This window comes from Rutidosis leptorrhynchoides, chromosome 8, assembly GCF_046630445.1.
Source record: "Rutidosis leptorrhynchoides isolate AG116_Rl617_1_P2 chromosome 8, CSIRO_AGI_Rlap_v1, whole genome shotgun sequence".
Classification (NCBI taxonomy): Eukaryota; Viridiplantae; Streptophyta; class Magnoliopsida; order Asterales; family Asteraceae; genus Rutidosis; species Rutidosis leptorrhynchoides.
In genome coordinates, this window is record NC_092340.1 from 79,000,423 (window position 1) to 79,016,230 (window position 15,808).

General features: G+C 34.5%; 3 protein-coding genes across 3 annotated transcripts; 1 reads left to right on the forward strand and 2 right to left on the reverse strand.

The window, feature by feature from the left end:
* Nucleotides 1-351: 351 nt before the first annotated feature.
* LOC139861964 (sialyltransferase-like protein 1) lies at nucleotides 352-5,259 on the forward strand. Its single transcript, XM_071850496.1, has 11 exons — nucleotides 352-594; nucleotides 674-750; nucleotides 1,138-1,224; nucleotides 1,315-1,392; nucleotides 1,483-1,574; nucleotides 1,667-1,868; nucleotides 1,984-2,074; nucleotides 2,831-2,889; nucleotides 3,214-3,362; nucleotides 3,725-3,806; nucleotides 4,486-5,259. The coding sequence occupies exons 1-11, from the start codon at nucleotides 477-479 to the stop codon at nucleotides 4,876-4,878; spliced, it is 1,428 nt and encodes a 475-aa protein (XP_071706597.1). The 5' UTR covers nucleotides 352-476; the 3' UTR covers nucleotides 4,879-5,259.
* An 865-nt stretch (nucleotides 5,260-6,124) lies between these two features.
* On the reverse strand, nucleotides 6,125-6,906 carry LOC139862660 (uncharacterized). The gene has a single exon (XM_071851284.1). The coding sequence runs from the start codon at nucleotides 6,816-6,818 to the stop codon at nucleotides 6,255-6,257; it is 564 nt and encodes a 187-aa protein (XP_071707385.1). The 5' UTR covers nucleotides 6,819-6,906; the 3' UTR covers nucleotides 6,125-6,254.
* A 2,260-nt stretch (nucleotides 6,907-9,166) lies between these two features.
* LOC139862986 (aspartokinase 2, chloroplastic-like) lies at nucleotides 9,167-15,492 on the reverse strand. Its single transcript, XM_071851642.1, has 14 exons — nucleotides 15,308-15,492; nucleotides 14,443-14,883; nucleotides 14,274-14,353; nucleotides 14,088-14,128; nucleotides 13,746-13,900; nucleotides 13,392-13,541; nucleotides 13,182-13,277; nucleotides 12,866-12,982; nucleotides 12,598-12,717; nucleotides 12,423-12,515; nucleotides 10,850-10,966; nucleotides 10,351-10,467; nucleotides 9,789-9,851; nucleotides 9,167-9,672 (listed from the first exon to the last, which is right to left on the reverse strand). The coding sequence occupies exons 2-14, from the start codon at nucleotides 14,830-14,832 to the stop codon at nucleotides 9,544-9,546; spliced, it is 1,668 nt and encodes a 555-aa protein (XP_071707743.1). The 5' UTR covers nucleotides 14,833-14,883; nucleotides 15,308-15,492; the 3' UTR covers nucleotides 9,167-9,543.
* Nucleotides 15,493-15,808: the final 316 nt, after the last annotated feature.

The window sequence follows — 15,808 nt, forward strand, 5'->3', positions numbered from 1 at the left end:
GGTCAAATTTTAGAAATGATTTCGAGTCGTCAAGTGAGCGTATGATGGGGGACCGTCAAGCACATCCAGTGTGGATCAAGGGTGATCTCGTTGTTGCATAGCTCAAGTCAGAGTAAGGTGCTATCGAACGTACAACATACAGTCTTACGATCAGGTATAAGTGTCCGGAAGTTGTCATTGTATACTCCCACGGGTTAAAATCAGTGTAACAAGAATATACAACTGTGTAAAATCGTGTCAACTACATCCCACTTTCATTACCAAAATCTTAAATCCTACAGTAAATTTAAATTAACAGTAATATTCACTGTGATTGGGGGATGAAGAGCACACTGTCTCTTTCTGATTCTAACTTGTTTCTCGATTGTTGCAAATCTGGAAACGAACACGAACTGATCTAGTTTCTGCAACTGAATTGAATTATTCGCGAATCTAATCGAGTGACCTAGATCAACGGAGCTAGGGCACCAATCACAATGACTAGAAGTTTAAAATCATCTTCATCAACAAGAAGACCTACATTTATTTATCTCATATTCTCTGCTACTATCTTCTCGTTACTTGTTTTCGCACTTCAATCCTTCTTCTTCACTGGTGAGGCTACTTACATGCTTTATCTAACCCTAATTACACCGACTGTAATTTTAATTCGATTAAATTACTTGTTTTGCAGGTAATCGAATCAAATCTGTTAACGTAGAAGACGTACAGATCTTATCTGAGTTTCAATCCGACGTTCAGCAATGCGTGGTCAGCTTTCCCCTCTCTCTATCCATTTCCACTTACTCGCATATGTACATATAATTATACTCAAAATAATATAGTTTAGCTAATTATGTTGTACAGTATCATATTGTTATTTTATTTATAACTTAGGCAGATCATTACAAACTGTAATGTTGAATCATGGCTGATTCGTTACTGTTTACAAATGTACATATGGTTTTAGAGGTTGTTAGTCTTGTTAATTGATACTCCATAACTAATGACACAATATTTGAATGCTTTGTTTGTGAATGTGATCTGCTATGTGTTTGTGTTTTCTTATATAGTGGTGTGAGTTCACTATTGTTATTTCTTGAAGTATAATGAGGATAAATGAAAGTGATATTGTTCTTCAATTTGAGTGTCATGTAGGCGAACAGAGGATTTGGACTTACTGCGCATATTGTTGACCACTGCAAGTTGATTCTTAAGTTTCCTGAAGGGACTAATAGCACCTGGGTAGTTTCTCTATCCACTGATCATTCAATATACATCTTTCTTATGTATTAAGAGTAATAAGTTGACCACTGAATTTGGTTTCACATGCAGTTGAACCCGCAGTTTAAGACATATGAGCCATTAGAGTACAAATATGATGTTTGTGAGGCACTTCTCTTGTGGGAGCAGGTTAACAATTCGTAATTTGTATTTGTTTGTGTATTTATCGCTGAGTGCATAATCTGATGGTCGAATACCTTTTCTTTGTTTAAAGTGCAGTACCGTAACATGACTACAGTATTGACAAGAGAGTATTTAGATGCACGGCCCGATGGCTGGATGGACTATGCAGCCAAAAGAATAGCACAACTGTATGCTTTGTTACTTTCTATTTACTTTCATTATTATTAATTATTTGCATTATGAACTGCACTAATACACTTTGGTTTCTTGCATATTATAGAGGGGCTAAAGATTGTAGCAATCGGGCGCTTTGTGAGGAGCACCTTAATCCAGTTTTGCCAGCCAAACCACCGTTTCACCCTCGCCAGTTTAAAAGGTGTGCTGTTGTTGGAAACTCAGGTGATCTTTTGAAGACTGAATTTGGTGAAGAAATTGACAGTCATGATGCAGTTATAAGAGACAATGAGGCACCTGTCAATGAGGTAAATTAGTCACCTTTAAAGTGGCTGGTAGCCATAATTAGTATTTTTAGTTGATGTTGTCAAGAAGTCCTTAATTTGATCTAAGCTTCTCCCCAATTTATTCATTTTCATGTAGAAATATGCAAAGCACGTTGGTCTAAAGAGAGATTTTCGACTAGGAGTTAGGGGAACTGCTCGTAACATGGTCCCCATTCTCAATGGATCAGGTAAATATCATCTGCAATATGAGTTCTCTTTCAATGTGAGTTATGGTATCCAGATATTTGCACCTTTTTTTTTCTTTTTTCTTGTGACACAGAATGCTTAAACCCCCAAGTAGTATACCTTTTCAATATAACAAGTTTATGTGATGTCTAATCATCTATTACTCTGTTACATTATGATAGAGAATGGGCCAAGGCCAATACATGGAAAGCCCGATGACAAGCCCAATGGAAATTCAACTAGGGTTTTATTATCAATATCTTTATATATTAGTTGTGTTAGTCATTTAGGAAAATCATCCAGAAATTAAGTGTGTGCTTGTGTATTCGGCTCTTTGAGCTGGGCAGGAAGTAGCTTGTTGCTACTTCTCTGATTAGGCAGGGAGATCTCCCTAGTTGGAATCTTCACTGATTTTATTTTGCAGTTAATCATCTTTTGAATAAATGTACAACTTCCATTTATTATCATTCATCATTGTTCTATATTTTATATTAATTGTTCTTCATAATCTGCTCCTGTTCTTCATATTTTGCTGAGTATCTATCACATTAACATGTATTTGCATTTCTTTTCCATTAATCTCTTATAAAAAATTATGAACATTTGTCTTGTATTTCACCACAATGCATAGCTTCTAATGAGGCCTTAGATAAACAGGAGGAAAAGAAGGGTTAAAGGGATTTAGCTAATAGGTTACAGACATATTTATTCTTAAAAGTTATTAACAAACTTCAGTATTTTCGATTTTCTCTATACAGATGATGAGGTGCTTGTTATTAAAAGTGTGACTCACAGAGACTTCAATAAAATGATTGATGTAAGTTGCTTTTTAGTAATGTTTGGCATCTTCTTTGCATCAATTTCCTTTAATCATGATACACATTGAGAAAACATAAATAAATATGTTTGACTATTTAATGTATTCTATGTGCTGAGCACATTGTGTAAATGTGACTGCCCCTTATGATACTGTTATCCGTGAGAATCCAAACAGAGTTGTGCACTCCATCACAGAAAGTTTAATTAGAAAATGATATTGATTTGTGGATGATTATATATATTTATATATTATCATTCTGATGATGGGTTCTTGTCTCATAATGGAAATCCTAACAGATACTTCAAATTCATTTGTTTTCAGACAATTCCAAATCCCGTATACCTCTTCCAGGGTATTGTATTACGCAGAGGTGCGAAAGGAACTGGGATGAAATCAGTTGAGCTGGCACTTTCCATGTGTGATATTGTGGATATATATGGTTTCACTGTCGATCCTGGCTACACTGAATGGTCTCTCTCTCTCTCTCTCTCTCTCTCTCTCTCTCTCTATATATATATATATATATATATATATATATATATATATATATATATATATATATATATTAAACATATATTAAACATATATACACGTTGTGAAAACATAAATAAATATGAGAATATGATCTTACATACAACTATACAAGGGCACTATACACATCCATGTTATGTTTATATTGTCATTCTCACCCATGACAAAACATTAGTTAGTGAATATATAGTAAATAGTAAATAGTAAATCATGTAAAACAGAAAAGAGTAAACACAAGCAGATGATTAAAGTTAATGTTTTCTCACTTAATTGTTTGTCTCAAATTTCGAGGATCCTACAGGACCAGATACTTCTCTGAACCAAGAAAAGGGCACAATCCACTTCAAGGAAGGGCATACTACCAGCTCCTAGAATGCCTCGGTGTAAGTATAATAATTTCCTCTCATCTTGTTGTATTCATATGCTTCTTGCACCACATAATAATTGGAGCATATCCTTGTTTGGTTCAATTATTCGCTTAAACAACAGAACTATACACACACAATAACATACATATATCTGAGGTTGCAAGATGGGTGGGTTACACTTCTTGGATAATGGGTTATTTTTAATACTTGTGGAATAGTCAGGGTTGGATTAGGTCTACCAAACACTTGTTTGCCTCTTTAAATCGATAATTAGTGTTGGCATATGATTACAAGAAAAAGAAAAAAACATATCTAAAATAGTTATTTTAGTTCTCTGATTACAATTGTTTAGGAGGTTTTATGCATAAGAAATTTACTTTGGGCGACTTAGACCCATTTGACCCGTTTTCCTCCTAACTTAATTTTTATTAGAACACTTGAAAATTAAGAAACAACCCAAGTGGACCGGTTTTTAACTATATAGATTGAAATTGCCACCTCATCACATGTAGAACAGTAGAAGTAATGCGACCACAATCTCTTTGTCTACAAAAGCATGGAGAATGAAGATTACTTTCTTCTCGATAGCGGGATATAAATATAAATAAATAAAAAAACACGATTAGTATTGAGTACATGTATTAATAAACTATGGTGCATGTACCTGGTCGGCTTGTAACATGTCATATTTCAGGTTATTAGGATACATTCTCCTATGAGAGCAGAACGGGTGCAAGACTGGTCTGATGTACCAGGTCATGAGAAGATAGGCATCGCTCATGGAGCTGCGATGCGACTAAAGAGAAGTCAAGAGGGTGAATACGATAAATTAGGACAATTTAGCAACTGTAAGGTGTGGGGAAATTCAGGTCCCTACGGTAGTGGGCCAGTGTCCGGATCTCGAGATATGAGTAACAAAAGGAGGAATTCAAATTACAGTAAATGGGAAGTCATGCCTTTTAAGAGTTTGAGAAGAGAAGCACAGGAACATTATAACCAGATGGAAGGTGTGTCACTGTATAAAATGGATGGCAACAAATTAGATGATCTGGTGTGCGTTCGACATCCCTTAGATTCTGAAGAATAGGTGAAAATCGTTTCTGTGTTGATGTATTTATTTTTGGAAATACTCGTAGGGTACATTGTTGTATGCTAACTGATAAAATTAAGTAGATTTTGAGATTAAGGGGATATAGGGCCATGAGATGATATCATGTGATTGTAACAAGATCAGAGATGAAGGGATGATCGAATTTTGTACTCATAGTGAGTTATCGTGGTCGTTATTTTGAAGCAGTTCTGGAAAAACGAGCAAGGAAACATGAGAAGAATTAGAAGCTTGCAATCTTTCTATACACAGTACCACATTCTTTTGACATGTAATGTTAAAAATTAATATTTTTATAGATGTATGCCGGCCATCTTCATAGTTATTATTCATAGAGGTTGAATTCTTATTTGTATCATCTTCATATTTGTGATTTATTCATGGAAATGTATTTGTCACTTGTATGTAGGCGTAGGAACAAGGTTGAAAAAGACGTGAGATGGGTCGACACGGTCGGGACCTTAAAGACGGGGTCGGAACGGTTGAGATGAGGGTCGAGACGGATGTCGATTGATATTGACTTTCATATATATAAACATAATATATATACATATTTTAAAGCCCAAAAAACGTTGATCAGTTTTTACCTATAAACGCTATTACTGCTAATATAATACAATAAAGTAACACTAAACATCAAATTTGATCAGTTTGATCGATTTTACCCAAATTTTTTACTTTTGACCTTTGACCCGACTTTTGACCGACTTATTAGACTGAGAGATGGGGTCGAGACGGGCTAGACACCAAAATGCCGCAACGGGCAGAACAATAAGATATTGTATTGTCAGAAATGGTTGGGGATTCTTTCTTTACAAATAATTGAAGTGCTGCTCGTTATCAGTTATAGATTACAATTTGAGCTCAACTGGATCAGATTAGCCTAAGCTCAAATTCACTTTAACAGCTCAATGAGTGATCACAAATCACAATGCTAATTTGAGCTCGGATTGAGGATAACTTTGCAGGCTCGTTCATTGTCCCGCTATCAGTCTGCCACAACATATTATACAATCAATAGCGGATTTGTAACTGATATTATTACGTCAACTTATGCAGCTCAAAAAGAACTAGCCTTGAGCTACTTAGCTCGAAATCTGAGTCATTATCGTTAGTATTACTAGCTGTAGCACAAACTCTTAAATTCGAAATCAACTGATTTAATAAGCAAACTGCAGTACTTAAATTCAACAGCTAAAAGAACTATTTGTAAATTCACACACTAAATAAAATAGCAACTGAAATCATCTTTTTCATATTCAATATCCGATAAGCAAAACTGAATCAAATAATCAAAACACATAAACTTAAACATAACACTTAACCAAACAACAATCAAAATCATATCATAAACCCTACTTCTTAACAACGCTATCCGGAACCATTTTCAAAAGCTTCCTCTTCTTCGATTTAGCAATCTTCTTCAACGTATTCGGATTCGTAATAACTTGAAGCTTCGTACCAGATTTCAATACATTCTCTTCCTTCCTCTTCTCCCTCTCCTTCTTCTTCTCTCTCTTCTCAACCTTATTCTTCCTAATCTCTTCCTTCAACTCCGTTATCCTCTCCTTATACGCTCTCTTAATCTCCTTCTGTTTCGATCGCTCTTCAAACGTCGATTTCTTCAAACTAACCCTAACTGCCGACGATCGTTGCGTTTTCGGTTGTTTCCACTTCCTACCGGATACTTTTCCGGCAATCACGCCGTCGTATGTCGGTTTACCGAAGATCGGTTTGTCAGGGTTTTCGATTGATGAAACGGCTTGACGTTTTGACGATTGGAGCTCTTCGGTGACGTCAGCGTTGCCGTCAACGTCCATGATTGCATCGATCTCTTGTTGCTGTTCGGCTCTCTTTCGTTTGTAGGTCTTGCCGCCGAAGCCTTCATCTAAACGACGGAAATCAATGGTGCACGCCATTGATGGATGAAGAATAAGGAGATTGATGAATATGTATCGCCGCTTTTCTTTGTAAAACCCTAGAAATTTATAAGTGAAACTAGGGAGGGGATTTTATGTGTGTTTTTTGGTCTTTCACATAATTAGTCCCTACGCAATATTCATTGTTAATATAGCACCAATATTTTGAAATATATATATTTAAAGATTTCTCGCCCTCCCGATTAGGGCTGACATTCTTGTAAGAGGTATCAGGTTCGAATTTTATGGTGACCAGAGAAGAGTTGAAAACAGGCAGAGAGTAATTCCAATTAGATGCGGACTAGTAGAGTACGAGGTTGACATCATCGTTCTCTCGTATAACCCGAACAATGAAAACTGTAGAACTTTTTCATATTAAAAGATTTCAAATATCAACTCTTTTAGATCATGTCTAACTGGTTAAACTTAATGATAAGTAAATATGTAAAACCGTTTAAAGTAAATTTGATCGTATAAATAATACTCTAGAAAATAAATATAAATATAATAGCTTAATATAAAGAAGAAAGGAAAAACCCGGTTCAATCCAAGGTTTCTTTTATCCGTCGTAGTTCTTGTTTATGTTCATTTTTAATTTGATTCTCAATTCAAACAGGCCAATAGTCTTGTCTAAGGTTTCCTTCTCTTGCTCGGTGTTTCATTTCTCCAAGGTTCGGATGCGTTGGGATCACAAGTTTGTGTTTCATTGGCACGAGGCCTTATTTATTGTCTTCGGAACCAGATGTTTGCCCTTATTTGTGTCTAGGGCATTCGGTGGTTTGACGTTTGGAGTGTTGTTGCTTTTGGCTTAAGACGCAGATTCATCAGAATGTCATAAGTTCTCGCCATCATCTAATTTACGGCGTTCAATTTTCTTGTATTTTGATTGGTTCAAGATGAGTAAAGACGTGGGAGTTTTGATGTCTCAATACATCATGTTGTCTTTGTTCAATGTTGCTAGGGTTTGTTTTAATTTGTTAGTTCAGTTCAAGTAGATTGTAGGATCTACTGAATCTGTTAGAATCTATACCAAATGTAACTCTTTTAGATCTTTAGATCTACTTTATTAAAAATTTTGTATTTTTGTCAAAATAAAAGATCAAGTTCTGATTGTTAAACCTTAATTAGATATACGAATAATTTTCTTTGATATAAGCAAAAGAACTAGAATGCACGAGCGGATTTAGGAAACGTAGTCACGGATGTCACTAGTTAAAAGTTAAAAAAAATGCACATTATCCAATGGTTTCACTTTAATAAATTTACACTATCTAATGGTATCACTAGTCAAAAGCTCACAAAAATTTCACTACATCGCATATATCACGTGTAGCTCGTGCTACTACTCAACACATAATAGATCGGGCCTAGCTAGAATGCACAAAATAGACATCAATGTTGAATCTTAAAATCTTGATATACTTTTTGCATGATGGACTTGATAGGATCGATTAGAACCTAACGTTTGGTAGAATCAGTTAGTTGTAAGCGAGTTTAAGACGAATATGCGAGTCAAGATGCTAATTGTTCTTGATCGAATACCGACTAGACTTAATCTTACACACCGAGGCTTCAATATTGACACTATTATATCGTAGTGTTGGTGATGAGTTTCGTGATCACATCCTTTTGCCTTGTAACACATCTCAAAAAGTGTTGGTGATGTAGTGTTCGGAATTTGTATGGAATTTTTTTTCTTCGAAAAGGCTATAATATAAATAAATAGATCCGATGATCGACAAGGTAAAAACCGATACAACAAAGCCTAGTCAACACAACAACAAACAAGATTACAAACTAACAAGCTAAACCTAAAACACAACCTAACCACCAACAGAATTGACAACTGTTAATAGAGCTAGCAACCAAACGACAAAGGCTACTTCTAAAAACCTATATACCTACCAGACCAAAACCATTCCCGATGAAACACAACAGGTCGTCGGGAGAACACCAAAAAAGGCCATATTCGCCACAAATCAGAACCCTACATTGAATATCTATTGTAGTGATTTTGGTAGACTCTTTATGGCCTTCACATAGTACCATTGAAGTGGGTTAATTCTTCGTGCCATTATTAGAATTGTTTATATGTCATTATTTGCTCTACTATTTGGTGGCTTCGGGAATTCCATAATGACACTTTATTCGCTTCCAGTACAATTAGTAAATTCCTTCTCTTAATTGAAAGCAAGAGGAAGTATTGTCCATAGTTTTTCTATTTGGCTAGACCACACCATGTAATTACATAGCTTCTAGCTAGTTTCTCTAATAAAATTGTTGTTCTTAATAAAACTTTACGAAAAATACTATTGTAATCAGAAAGATATGACGAAGAATAAGTTAGCTTTACATATAATTCACTTATACACACTAGAGATCATACAAAAAGATTTCTAATGACATTTTTATAGTCTGCTCCTTTCATTGTTTGAAAGGTCAAAAGTGAAGAAACCAACTTTACATCCATCAAGATTTATTGATAATAAAAAAGCTTACACAACCTTCCATGAGTCATGTTCTTGACTAATGGATTATGGTATCTGACCATTCACCTCTATACAAAAGAGAGAGAAAAATATCACATATCTTAATCATCTAAAATGGAAGAGAGTAATGAGAGTCAATTCTTAAACAATCTAGGTGTTCCATGCTTAATAGGCATATGATAGGTTATCCCATCCGATTCAAATATTCAATCTTGGTTATTGACCGGTTTTGGGGCTTAGCATACATTCGGTGGTGAACCGTTCTCATAGACTGAATCGACCAGATCACTTTCAAAGAAAGCCTCGTGAAGGGCCTTAACACATTTTTCTGATTCGCTGTCATTAACAATCAGTGATATATTCACCTGCACCAGTCAAGAGTCATAAACACTCAATTTTCATGCCTCTCAATACTTGCAAGCAATTGTAATTATTATAATTGTAATTATTGTTCAAAATCATCATAAGAAGGGTTGAATACCTTAGACGCTCCTTGAGATATCATCTGAACATTGACCCTGTTTGTATGAAGAACATGAAATACCTGCAGTACACACATATAGAATACAAGAAAAATCATATACGAAGTATATATATAAGGCGTGCCTTGAAAGGAAGTCAAAGTAATAGGTAGTCAGCTGTAATGTGGCAAGATGGGCGAGTCTGCTGGGTAGGGTTATGGGTAACAAGTCGAAACGCATATTAGTTGAAATGGGACAATTTTGGGTTGATTCCTAATCAATTCTTTGTCCATTTGTTTTTAATAAAAAAATCAATTATTAGATGCAATGATAGAATGATTAAAGAGGTTGTATACATTAAAATAGAATTTCCTTTAATTGAATCTGCTTGCATTTCAGCTAAAGGAAAATAATCATTTGACCCGTTTGAGACATAACACAACAGAAATCAACCCAAATGAAATATGGGTAATATTCCTTTTGTCAGCCTGCACACTTAATTATTTTTGAACCGTAACAAGTTGGCCTTTGCCTCAACAACACAAGTCTTCTCAACAGTCAAAACAGATGGGAAAATAATACCTTCTCCAATATAAGGGAGGACCTCTGAACATTCCCAATCAGTGAAATAATCGATCGGTGTTGTAGAAGATTCACTTTAGCAATTTTTTCAAGTTCAAACACAACATTATCAAGTTCCTGCTTCCAGAACAACACAACCAATATAACTTGTTACTTGTTGTGAATTATGATGAGTAAAAAACATACTATACATGGCTTAGTGTACATTTGATGATAGAGTTTTACTATATTAAGAACCCCAACAACCTTTAAAGGTCCCAATTACAAGTAAAAATAGAGTACCATCTAATTATTAGTAACTATCAAAATAGAAATCAAAATCGAAGACATAAATAACTAAAAAAACTGGTTCTTGACTTTCAAAATTTGTGCAAGAATTGCTTGAGCAATGGCAAAATTATTTGCTAACAAATAATAATCTGTGATGGGTAAACAAATTGATTTTCACTGGTCAGATTACGGTATTGATGATCAATTAAGAATGGAATCATATACTTGCCTGCTGAATCAACTCCCTGCTCCAAAGCTTTGAGGGATCCAATGTTAAGGAAATGCTAACTTCACTTGTAGCAACAACATCCACTGAAATACCCAAATCTTCAAAAGTTGCAAACACCTAAATCATGTCAAATGTCCAATAAAAAGTACACCCGCCGGCTACAATGAGAGAAAGAGTAGTGGTGGCAACATGGGTAGGTCGGTACAATACACACACTAATAGTGATACTAATTAGAATTCCTAACCTATCAAATACACAACACACCATTCATTATCACACATACATCTTTTTGGTATCATTATCGTAACTGGTAAACATACCTACATAAAACAAATGCTATTTATGCATACACAAAATGACATAAGCTTATTCACATTCAGTCACAATACGGACTCTAATAGTGTTCCTCATTAGAGTTCCTAATTGATTGTTATAATTAAATAAATCTATAGTTATTAATCGAATTCTAGTTTAAAATATCAAATAAAAGACACAGTTATACTCCATTAATTATGACATTCCTATTACCTTCATAAAATAGTTAAACGATTCATTATCGCAACCTCCCATCGGCTGCAAATTCATCAGATTCTCCAACTCAGCTTTGATTTTAAGTACAAATAGAACCATCTTTTCAGTACAACCGTGAGTCGGGGTTTTGACGAAAATGAATTGAAAGTAGTGAATGAAACGAGAGAAATATAGTTTATAACTTCAAATCATTTTCAGTTCATATACAAACTGTATTTTCTCTCGTTTCCTTCACAACTTTCAATTCATTTGCTTCAAAACTCTAATTCACAATTGTATTGAAAAGATGATTCGCTTTGTACATAAAACCAAAGCTAAGTTAGAGAACCTAACTAATCTACAGCCAATAAGAGATTGTGATAATGAATCTTTTCATGAAAGTAAGTAGAATGTCATAATTAACGAAGTATAACTGGGGTTTGTATGTGATATATTAAATTAGAGTTCGATTAATAACGGAAGATTTACCTAATTATAAGAATCAATTAGGAACTCTAAGAAGGAACACTATTAGAGTCCGTATTATGACTGAATGTGAATAAGCTTATGTCATTTTGTGTATGCATAAATAACACTTCTTTTATGTAGGTATTGTTTACGACTTTCAACAATAATACTAAATAGATGTTTGTATGTGCGATGATAAATGGTGTGTTGTGTATTTGATAGGTTAGGAATTCTAATCAGTAACACTATTAGTGTCGTAATTGATAAGTTCGGTACCGGGAACTGGCCGAGACAACCAATAAGCAGTAAACACTTTTTATGTTTATGTGGATATTATGAAGAACAAATGCTTTGATTAATAATAATAAAGCTAGAATACTACTATACTTATCTGAAATTTTGATCAAGCAATATAGAAGGATTCATGCACTTGAACACGTTGCGGATGACTTTAAACCCATTACCTCTTTAGTTATGGCCTTTAGCTTAAGCCATTTTAACCCGTTAGAGATTAAACATGCCCCAAATCAACTTATTTATATACAGATGAGTCCAAATTGCAACATCTGATGGATAAAGGTGTTGACTTTTTACCTTGGCCAGGAATCCAAATTGCCCAAGCATGCGAGTGCTAACAATGTCCAACATGGTTACATTACGTTTCAATACAATGCTCGTCAGTATTGCCTGAAATTTAGGTTGGCAGGCAATAAAGCGTTCATAAGTTTATTAGTACCTTTTAGGTTATTACTAGCACCTTACTACTAACCTTTGACATATCTCTTGATTTAGTGATCAGGGTACCTGGAGCATTACGATTGTAAGAATTTTTTACCCTAACTGGAATATCACCTTCTCTTGCAGGCCTCATAGACTGTGGATGCAACACCTACAAAAACACAAAAATAAAAAAATAAAAACTGAACGGACAGAGTAAGTGTTTGAGGATACTTTTTCATATTCTATAACTTGTTATACTGAAAGAAATATGCATATACTTATGCCCTACAAATGCACATACAAACAATAGTAAAAACCTGAGCACCAAAGTATGCAAGTTCAGCAGCCTCATCAAATGTTAAATATGGGACAGGTTCTGCGCCTTGATAAACGTTAGGGTCACATGTTAAAACCCCATCGACGTCTTTCCAAACCTGTACCAAAACAGTCAAAGAATGTATTATATGAACTTCAACAGAGAGTTCCCATTATAGCTTTTAGCCTTTTAGGCAACAATTATGAAACGGTGTGACATAATGAATAGGTGTCACCATATTTTTTTTATAATATCATAATTTTTATGAGAACGAATATCAAATAAATGTTGCATTTAATTTTTATATTTTCACCAACCTGAATCTCTCGCAAACCCAATCCTTTACCGATGGTTGTAGCAGTCAAATCGCTACCACCTCTGCCTAATGTAGTCACTGCACACGTTCTCCAACCCTATAAATCAATATGTAGACTCAAATAAACATTTCCCAAAATATGTTAATTATTCATGTGATGGAACGTTTTATTTGTTTAAGAAATTATAGAGGACACAAAAGATAAATAAACCTTTCCGAGGAAGCCAGTAACAATAGGGATTGCAGGATCACTATTCCAGTCGCCATTAAGTCTATTTGCAACAGCTGGATAAGTTGCCTCCAAAATATCCGCATAAGTAAAATCATCTGTTGTTATAAAACCAATATCAAATGCATCGTACTGCAAAAGGAAACAGAAGAAAAACCAATGTGTCATCAAATCATATTGCATGAAATAACAGTGAACATGTTTCATGAGTAACTTTATATCTTTTAAGAAGTTGTCACTAATAGTCTTATATTGACCCATGTAGCAACACTAAATGATGCATTACCAGTACTAAAAAATTTAAACATTAAAGTAAGTAATCGAGAAATAGCATACTTGTCGAGCTTTGACACCAATTTTATTCAAGTACGATGCAAATATTCTTGTTGACATGCACTCTCCAAATGATACTAAATAGTCTCTTGCACGTGGAGTCAACTCTTTCAATACTTCTATCCCATTCAGAAGGCGTTCCAAATTTTCTAAGTGTTCTGCAAAATATTTCCCACAAGATATGAAACATCATTTCCAAAATAGCATTAATGACCCCATTATCATGTAATCTCAAAAGGATTGACCTTTGAGCAAAAAAAAAAAAAAAAAAAAAAACATTTTAATTGCATGCTTCCAAGCTCAAAATTTATTTTAAATAACAATCAAAAGCAATTGGAAGTATACCTTTAATAACAGATCTGTCTAATCCAAGCTCATCAACTGTCCTGAGTATACACACAGATTCCCATTCAGCATAAGCTAATGTCTATAATCTTTGTAATTAAAACTCAACAACCTTTAATATGTTATTCACTGTTCATAATAAAAAAATAGAATAAAAAACCTCAATGACCAATATTTTCATTTCACCTGTTGTGCAGTTCTTTCACAAAACTCAACTCTTCGATTTCAGACACGTTACAATCACAGCTTGCAGCCTTTTCTCCAGCCTGAACAATAAAACACAGCTTTAATTATAAACCTTCTTTAGCAAACGGCTAAAAATAGTAAGTTTCAATATATGATTGGTTGCACAAACCAATATAAGCTTGTTGGTAGTTTTGCCCATAGCAGACAGAACAATAACAGGATTTTCTTCTGGAAAACTAAGAATCAGCTCGGCTACTTCTTTCATCCTATCAGCCGAAGCTACCGATGATCCACCAAACTTCATCACGCACGATAATTCATTACTTGATCCTTTTAAACCTTGAACCCTAGGCTCACTTTGTACAAAAACATCGTTCTGTCTCCCATCACAAACAACCCTAAGACCTCTTCCCCTTTTTGGAACTCGAGCCGTCAACGGTTCGCACATAAACGAATCAAAACTAATTCGTGCAACAGAGCACAAAGATCTGGAGTGCAACGCTCTCTTTGGAAAACAATGAGATGTTTTGATTCCACTCAAATGTGTGGTTGTTGCCATTGAAACAGCTAAACTGAATATGGAGTTATCTAATTTGTTCAGATCTCCTTGCTACAAACAAAATTAACGAAATACGGAGTAAGTGATAACAATCTTAATTTATTAAAATGTAATTGAAATTCTGAAAGACCTACAAGTACCACAATATATAAATTTCAATTAATGTATGTGGTAAACCCGAATCTAACAACAAACTTCCAGAATTTGTTACTAATTTGAACACAAATTAAAGAGAAAAATACACGTGTAAACAATGCACCGAAATGCAGCTATGATTCATAACGATTAGTGTAGCATAATAGCACACGAATCATGATTAAATTATTCATATGAGATTTGCATATGATTATTCAGTGTCTATTTATCAGTCATCTACACATCTATACATTATACATTATATAAGCTAAATTAAAAGCAAAAAAATACAAGAAATAACAAAAAAAATAATAAACGATTAAATAATTAAAAGACGTACCGAAGTAAAAGTTAGGGTTTAGGCAACGGCCTGAGGAAAGTACAATATGAATTGTCGCGGGGGAGCTGAGGAATGAAAAAATGGGCCTCCTGAAATTGAAGTTATTTCGCCCGGAAGAAAAAAAAAAGGCGAGGGTGAAATAGCTTCAACAAAATGTCATTTTCGTTTCATTTAGTGACCGATGACCCAATAAACGCACTCATTGTAATGGTGATAGATTGAATTATTTATATTATCATGGTGGCTCTGTTGTAAATCTCGTTGTTTGAGATCTCGTTTTTGAAATCCGGAGTGATACGTACACAACTCATTTTTGTTATGTACACAATCATCATGCAATACAACACTGTAAAACATAATGGTTGTGTACATAACAAAAATAAGTTGTGTATATATCATCAGCCAAATACAATCGAGACGAGACGTTCATTTCGTGAAATTTTTTGTTCAACGGGTCAAACATGGTCAAACACACGATTTTTCGGATTTTTTTCGCTCATT